The sequence below is a fragment of the Cimex lectularius genome, unplaced genomic scaffold (genome assembly GCF_000648675.2).
Source record: "Cimex lectularius strain Harlan isolate CLEC.00 unplaced genomic scaffold, Clec_2.1 scaffold214, whole genome shotgun sequence".
Taxonomy (NCBI): Eukaryota; Metazoa; Arthropoda; class Insecta; order Hemiptera; family Cimicidae; genus Cimex; species Cimex lectularius.
The window spans coordinates 45,451-54,350 of NW_019392963.1; the positions used below are offsets into that span (position 1 = coordinate 45,451).

Sequence of the window (8,900 nt, forward strand, 5' to 3'; positions counted from 1 at the left end):
AAATCTGGCCGACAGGGATAATACTGAACCCTCCAGTTTTACCAGAAAGCTAAAAACATCTCAGCCACCTGGGAAACCTTGCAGAAACCGGTCTGTAATTTTTTCCTAAAGTAATCTAACCTGTACGTTAGTAGCAAAGAAGAGGGTGATCTTAGATTTTCCATTCTTTTACTATTTTTTATTTTTCCCCTTTCACATCACATCAACTTTTCTAACCACTGCAAATCAGAGAAATAAACAGTTTGGTCACTTCAGACCAAAAGACACATCTTTCGATGTCAAGAAGGACACATTGAGTTCACTACATTCACTTTATAACCTAAATTTAAAATTTGGTCGTGCGTCCATTCCTTTTTTTTTTTTTTTTTTTTTTTTGCCAAAAACAAATATTTAAAGCAAAGGGTCAAGGTACAGTGGCTAACCTTGATTAAATTTGGTCAATACAGGGAGAAACTTATCAAAGTCCTTTTAGATTCCTAGCTAACTTTCCACCTCACTTCTATATCTATGTATCTATTTCTGATCCGTCTGTCTTCTTGATTCAATAGACTATGATTCGATTGAGCAGTTTTGAATGGCAGCTTCTTCCTCCAACCTACAAATGTGGTTTATCAAATATATTTTTAGGTGCTTCTCAGATACCAACTGGTTTATGGCCCTGTTTAACTGTAGCCAGTTTACCATTTTCGGTGAGGGACAAACATATGTAAATCTAGGCATGTGTCACAGGAGACTACAATCGGAAAGATCTTTTTCAAACTGAAAAACATACTAGCAGGAGTAAAGGCCTCCCTGTTCCATGAAAAAGTAGTAGAGCAGGGTATCCACAAGGACTTCAGCCTATGTTGTGGAATCTGGTTCTATATGACCTTATGCAAATCAAAAGCTTCTGTACCAAATAGAGGAAAAGCATCACAGTGGCTTAGAATCCTATGAACTGTTTTAGAAATACTAAACAGTTCAAGTGGAAACGTGCAAGCTCAGACTCAAAAAACAATCCAAGATGGGTACTAAACATTTCTAGCATATAGCAATCAATAATATAACCTAAAAATGACCCTGGTTTTGGTCTCAACATAGTATAAAGGAGAAACGAGGAGGTATACCGATGGTTTGAAAACAAAGGTTCTGGTGTATCTGTGCCCCAACTGGGGGATACACTGGTAAGGCTATTTACTGATAGTGGTCATTTAGGGCTTATGTACTGAAGACCAATTATCTTGGTACATCCTGTGTACGATCCAGCTATATGAGCATATGCAGTCCTATTCTAGTTGGAAATTTGAAATCTTCAGAGCTCTGACCTGTTGCTATTTTAGCAATTTGAGTGTAGCAGGATAAGGATTAACCCTGTACATTTAACTTCAATTTTGAACTGCAACACTTCATTATAAAAACATGGGTTTTTTTTATTCCTAATGCTCTGTTACAAACACTATACCATTTTAAGTGTTTTATTTTTATTTTATGGTAAATCTTCTCCTGACCAATATGACAATACCATCTGCATAGATTTAGCTGTTTAATTTGCATATAAGGTATACCCAAACCAGGTTTAACAGTATAGGCGGATATAGTGGACATCCTCTTTTTCATGGAACATGGAAGACTACTTTTCTCCTCTTTGATAAAAATTTTATCCAACTACAGCAGGTTTCATCAGTTCCTATTCGTCTTAGGGCCCATTATTTCAAAAAGAGTGTTGTCAGTCTTCTATTTTTCTAGCTTTTTGATGTAATGCTGATTCACAGAATTTTCCCTTTTAGCTTGTGTGTTGATTTTCGTTTTAGACTGTGTTTCAAATAGCCTCTCAAGCAACTGAGAAAAAGGTTAAAGAGTAAGTAACAGGAAAGTACAATCTAAACAAAATCTCAATAGATAAATATGTTTTATTGAATAATGTTACCAAATAAAGGGCATATACAACTTAGATAGGTCACCAGCCATACATTTACACAAGTTTCCAATATGTCATAAATAAAATAGATAATTTACCTTTTAAAGCTATTTTTTCCCTTCTTTTTACCAATTTCTTTGGTGGGGGGACAAGCAACGTTTCATTCATAACTAAGGTCAAAACCAGTGCTTGAGAACAACACATACGTGTCAGCATGCCTACTTGCTCTCTGAAAGGAACCATCCTTTCACTAAACCGAACTATAGACCAAGCATATTAACATAATTTCTGACATTACCAAGATGGAAGCTAGAAAATGGACGAAAGAACTAAGTAGGAGGGAAGGAAATTTACAAAAATTTCAAAAAGGAAGGCTTCTCAGCAAGCAAGATTCGAACAAAATCATAGGTCTTCATGCACTGCCTTCTTAATAAATAAATAAAAAAAGTGAAGAAGAAAATGAAAATATGCATGAATCTACAATCAGTTAAGACAGGAGAGCTTAAATTAACCTAAATGCCCTTAGAAAACAAGGTTACCTTCAGGTTCTAGGACATGAAATTCTAGAAGGAAATGAATAGGCAGACCGACCAGCCGAAGGGCTAAATTAATCTAATAGCCCAGGAGGAAAAAAAATAGAAATTGGCATGAGAAATAAAAACTCCAAGACATAAACACTAAGCATCTAAAATAAGTAAAATGTCCATAATTCTCTCAAAAAATAAGGAAGGCGAAGGAACTCCTATGAGCAGGCGAAAATTGGATGGCTTAGCAACTTTTGTAAGGCAAGGTACTTAGCTTTGTAGGACATTTTTTTAAGTAAAGGTTGGAGTACTTATTTGACCGCAGTAAAAAGGAAAAAAAAACTCCTTTCTTAGCCAAGCATATCCTCCTTTATAGCATAAAAAATATTTTCTTTCACATTATGGCATAGTAGGTAAATAAGTTTTTTGGACCAGCTGAACACAAACAGCCGAACAACACAGGAGCTTGTGGTGCTGAATCGGCATTGAAAGTGTATTATTCTAAATAGGAAAAAATGCATTTTTTTTTAATTATTGAGATTCCCTGCAGTTGATTTTTTTTCTTTTTTATTCTTCCTAAAAGAGTTTTTTAGACCATTAGGGTGTATTCCAAAAAAACACGTAGTTTTTGATTTTTTAATAAAAGGGTAGTTTCTGTCAAAAACATTTTCCTTTTTTTCTCTACTTTTCGGGCTAATTTCTCACCAATCATCAGAAAACCCTAACAACTATGTAAATGATCTTATTTTTCGAATGCTATAATTTTTTCTAATTAGTACTGTTTCTTGTTAGGGTTTCCTGATGATGGGTGAGAAATAGCCCAAAACAGAGAAAAAACAGAAAATGTTTTTGAAATACTCACCTTTTATTTTTTTGAAAATCCAAAACCGTTTTTTTTTTTTTTTTTTTTTTTTTTTTACTTTTTTATTTGACTGAATAAATGTCAAATTGGACCATCTAATGCAATAAACAGTTATTATCGTTCATCAGACGGTGTGATAATATTAAAAAAATTCACACTTAATATTAAAATTACCAGTAAATAAACTTTGACGTCAATCCTTCAAGGAGTTACTTGTCTGAATCTAAATATCTGATATCAATGAAATAAACATAAATAAAAATAACTAATCACCACACACACATTCACAGGAAAATTCGACTCAAGTAGTTTCTATACACCTAAAAAACCATTGTTCAACAAGCCAAACGAATTTAAAAATTTCCTCACAAACCTCGTACAAAATTTATATTAATTTTGTAAGCTAAGACAAAGAATGGCAGACACAATTCCAGTCTTTTTGGGCCTTTTTTAATTTAGGAAGTAGATCAATTGTGTTGTCAAATGGTTTTTCAAGAATGGTTCTCGTTCGACCATCTGTGTGCTTATTTTTTCTTCTTAATTTGAGTTTTAATTTTTTAATCTCTAGAGATGCCACTTTTTTAAATTCCTGAAATAAAAATCATTTAATAATTAATTATTTATAAATTTGGTTAATTAGTATGATTACTTCAACAATTGGTAAAGACTTGAAAAAAAATGGATTCCTCCCTGAATTCTTCCAATTTCATTGCATATAGAATTGTTTGTATAAGATTTTTAAAAAAGGTTTACAAAGATCAAGTCCAATGAATATTTTTGAAATTCAAACTAATTCAAATAGAATTTTCAAAAATTGACTAAAAATTTAAAACAGGAACACAACTGTGCCTTCTATCTTTTACTGTGTACAATTCTGAAACCTACATCGAATTCTTCTTTCAGTCGTTGATGTTCAACCAACAAAGTTTCATAATCTTCTTGTGACTGATTTGAAGCAGAAGCAGAAGAAAGGTCAGATGTCGGTTTATCAGCAAAAGCCGATGGTGGATAAAAATTGTCATCGTCTGCTCCTGCACATCCTTCAGTGCATGGCTGAAATATGGTTAAATTATAAATATATTATTAAAAACTAATTAAGACAGTGCAGAAACTTTAGAAGTATTGATATTTTTTACCTTGCTAATGTTTATTTCTAGTATAACTAAATCTAATTTACATATTACAATATACAATTTTTGAAGTAAACATTAATCTTTATAAAACATACAATAAATATTTTATATATAACGATAGTCTATATTGTTATTATTCTAATTTAGGATAAATGGAAAGGAGTGCTGCTCCAATGTATTCCTATATGTGAACCAAGCCTTTGATCCGGTATGGCACTCAGGGCTCCTCTGGGAATTTAAGTCTTCCCTTTTACTTACAACCCGATCCTAAAATCCTACCTAACCGACAGAACTTTCAAGTCATCAGTGGCCTCTCTCTATCAGCCGGTTATCGTACAGATGCAGGGGTACCACAAGTTAGTATTAGGACCCATATTCTACATGGTATAAACTGCAGACATTCCTACTCTACTACCTAATGCCGCCATCCTTTGCTCCCATAAAGACACTGTCATTTCAACCAGAAACCTGCAAAGCCATGTCACATCCCTTGAGCAGAGGTTCAAGCAGTGGAAGATAACAATAAACATAAAATCTCAACATGTCACTTTCACCCTTCGGAAAATAACCACTGCTCCCATCTACCACCATAGTATCCCTCTCCCACCCGCTAATGTAGTCCATTACCTTGGGCTATAGATTACAAAAGACTTACCTGGAATCCTAGCACATGACTCAAAAGACGTTTCAGACTTCTTATAAACGATCGAAACTGACTTTACAAAATAAACTAATCATTTATGTAACTACTTTGAGACCCACTTGGGGGCTACAAAGCGCACCTAGGGTAGTTCTTTCTGTGGAAGTGGGGGAGCCTTCTCCAGCAATTAGATTACAAAAATTAGTACAAATAAATTACTAAATTTACAACATTATGAGAATGCCCTTTTGCTAAAAATTTCAGCATTGATGGAGTTGGTTCAGACAAAGTTATTGGAGAAAAAAAAACCTTTCCAATAGTAAGTGCCTGCCTTTGTCAGTATGTGCCAATATATTTTCAATGTATAAACATCAGCTCCACCTGGTTTACCAACTTGACTACCATAAACCTATTAGTACACCATCTACACTTTATTTAGAAGCAATTAATTAAGGTTTTTAGTTGAGATAAAAAGACAATGGCACGAGCGGGAATCGAACCCACGATCTTTGGCTTGATACGCCGCTGCTCTACCACTTGAGCTATCGTGACCTCGGTCCACTCAGACACCAACTTCCCATCTCAACCGCACCTTTTGAATTTTCCCTCCTTTTTGCCATTTTTCAAATGTCGTGTATATTGCAGATAGCAAAAGCTTAGTTTCCCAAATCCAAAATTTTTCTCCTAAGGGTAAACGTGATTACCTGGTGATGGAAATAGTTGGCAAAACATATGACCTAGATTTAAAAACAAGAATGAAAAAAAATAAACAAGTAGCATTTGGTTGGTGTCACGGTCACTGTGGAATGGTGCATGATGTGGTTCTTGATACGTTGGCAAAGGAAGCTACATCAGGAAGTTCAGAACATCAAAATACCCAAATCTGATATAAGGAGGGTATTAACTAAAAAATTGGCAATGGAAAATGGAAAAAGTGGTTCAATAGTGATAAGACAGGTACTTTTTTTTAAGTTTTGATTCCCGAACCCCATCCTATTCCTTGGATTTTCACAATGAGACTTCTTCGATTATTAGAATTAGATTGAATCACTGCAATACATGGAGCTTATCTGAATCGAGTTTGTTTAAGACCTCCCCCAAATTGAGAAACATATGATGAACCTGAGTCAACAAAATATTTTGTTTGATTGTCCAGAGTACGAAGTTGCAAGAAATTCCATATCTTCAGTTGCAAAGGGGTAGAAGCCCTTCAATTTTAATAGCCTTATAGGTTTGGAAAATGAAATGGTGTTTAGAATATTGTTCGAATTTTTAAATAAAAATAAAGTGAAGGTCTAAATACCAATTAATAGCTATTGAGAGGTGAGGAGCCTGGGTCATTCTGGGGGTACTGTGTTGGCTGGCTTGGGTTGTCTCCGGGGGTGCTCCACATGCAAAGGGCCAATGGTCCCTGGGAAGCAGGGAGGATGTGGACTTTTCCAGGGGCATCTGTTGCCATGTAAAGGTAGCTTCAGACATGCAGTAATCGCCAAATGTTTGCAAAATCTCAAAATGCTTGTCTTGGCATTTGCCAAATAGCATGCTTATGTACATACAAGTGGGGTTTATACCTCCTAGTTGCAGAAACAGCAAATACGCATTTGCCAAGTTCTATGCGAGTCCTCAACTTACTACAAATCGTGATGGACAACAGTGAAACTATTAATGCAGCAGCTGCAGTTACTGTTTTGTACAGTGGCTACAAACTAATTGAGAAAAAAAGTAAGAACAGGAAATGGTAGATGGTATCACTAAACTATCGACACCTGACCCGCTTTTTGACACTCTCCTTGATTTTTTTAAGGCACATTCTAAAGGATGCCATTAGTTGAATCATCTTTCTTTTTTTTAAATCAGTCAGAATACTGATGAAATGTCATGAGTCGTGAGTACTGTTCGCATGAAGGGTAATATGGTGAAAGTAAAAAGCAAAAGAAAATATATCGTACAATCGTCTGCTAGTTCCTGTCCCGTTTGTGTAAGGAAGCTCATCCTTTTTAAGCTAACTAGCTCACTTGTCCACAACCAAAGGTACTGAATGTTGCAACATTAATTTATAATTAAATCAGTAAATTGTCTAACAATAAGTTAAAAAATCGAGTTTGTTTGTTATATCGTTATGTTAATTTTTGTATGATAGTTTTTAAGTTACCTCTACAATAAAAGATATTAATGCATATTTTGTTTATTTAAATCCACGTTTGTTTTTATCTTTCTTATTCATTTTATCTGTGTGATATTTAATCAAGTACGGTGACACAGCCCTTAGGGTTTAACCTGAAACGACCAAATAAAACACAACACATCTATACTAGTAAGGAATCGTTTATTAATGAAAAATAAATAGCATAAAATAGAGAAGTATACACTTACTGTTTATTTTGATAACAGTTGACAGTTGGTTAAAGGTATGTACAGTTACAGTTGATTCCCGAAAGTAGGTATGCTTTGAGTGCTGTGCACTTTGAAGTGGACAATAAAACTGACAATAATCCGAGCACAGCGTGCACCAAATATTGTTGCTCGGTGAATAGTTTTGTTGAACCCCGGGCATCCATCCCCACTAGTCAGGATACGGCGAACCTTAGGTTGAACCACATCCAAGGCTTTTTGCTACCAAATTAGGTGTATACCCGAATTTGTGGTGAGTGTATGTGGTACTGTCCTGTGGGGGTCGGCGCAGATTGTTGGGGTGGCGAGAGTTCTCACCAACAAAATGACATTGACTGAATGTCAGAAAAAAAATTGGGCATACAGTATAAAACTTTGGGGATCAACAAAATGCTCCAACCTCCAATGTATCCATCGTCAATGCTCCTTTCTATGTATCTCATCTGACCATTCACAATGACCTTAATATCCCATATGTCCTTTAAGTAGTAAAACTGGAAACTGTATTGTGAGGTATTTATTGAGTTCTTCAGTTACCTAAGATTCCAGTTTTTTTAATGTGGCATGGATTTGTCCCTGATCTGCGAGGCCCTTTTTCAGACGTTATTTTTTTTTTTTTTTTAATTCTTTCTTTCTTGTTTTCTAAAAGTAAACGAACAGAGCTTGAGTTCGTCAGTTTATACCTTAGTCGGTTGCTCATTCGTCAGGCCCTTGTTGAGGATGAGCCGGCGAGACGGCACGGACCCAGGTCTCAGACGTTTTTTCCTCTTGGCGAAACCGAGTTCGACCCGCATGTCTCTGACGAAATCCTCCGGGTAGAAGTGGTCCGAGCAGACGCAGGAGGTCTCGGGGTTGATGGAGTCCTTCCTGCGGCAAGCGGACACCCACAACTTTCTCAACTTCGGGTCCTTTGGGAACCTGAAATAGCTCACCGCCTCCTCCTTGTCTCTCGTCGTGTAATAACTGTTGCGGCAGACGGCGACGCCGCAAGCTTTACCGCCTGACATAACTACAGATACAAAAGACAAAGTTGTAAATTGTAAACACAACTTGCAAAGGAAGGAGGTTGCAGGTTGATACTCATCGATGCTTTCAAATGAATTCGGGAGACACGATACGAATATTTGGCGGTACATCGATTTTTTTCGTATCTGCAACAATCCTAGAAATGGGTTCTCTTTAAGGAATTGCTTATTTCGGGACAGATCGTTTTATTTACCTTCATGGTTCGAACGAATTAGGTAGTTCATGCATTTTTGAGAAACAAAGAAAAGCTGAGAAATTTTAAAGAGCGTTTTAACTTTTTTCAAGGAATTTTGGTAAAAGTTTTATTAACACAAAATAGAAAATGAAAAACTGGACAGTTTAATAAACAACAAAACATAATACACCAAGAGGTATAATTCATTGATAGTTCACGAAGAGCTAATGATAATTGATAATTCACTGAGTG

General features: G+C 35.7%; 1 protein-coding gene across 1 annotated transcript; it reads right to left on the reverse strand.

The window, feature by feature from the left end:
* Positions 1-3,183: 3,183 nt before the first annotated feature.
* LOC106671095 lies at positions 3,184-8,545 on the reverse strand. Its single transcript, XM_014401915.2, has 3 exons — positions 8,131-8,545; positions 4,169-4,336; positions 3,184-3,872 (listed from the first exon to the last, which is right to left on the reverse strand). Exons 1-3 carry the CDS (start codon positions 8,452-8,454, stop codon positions 3,687-3,689), a joined length of 678 nt encoding a protein of 225 aa, XP_014257401.1. The 5' UTR covers positions 8,455-8,545; the 3' UTR covers positions 3,184-3,686.
* Positions 8,546-8,900: the final 355 nt, after the last annotated feature.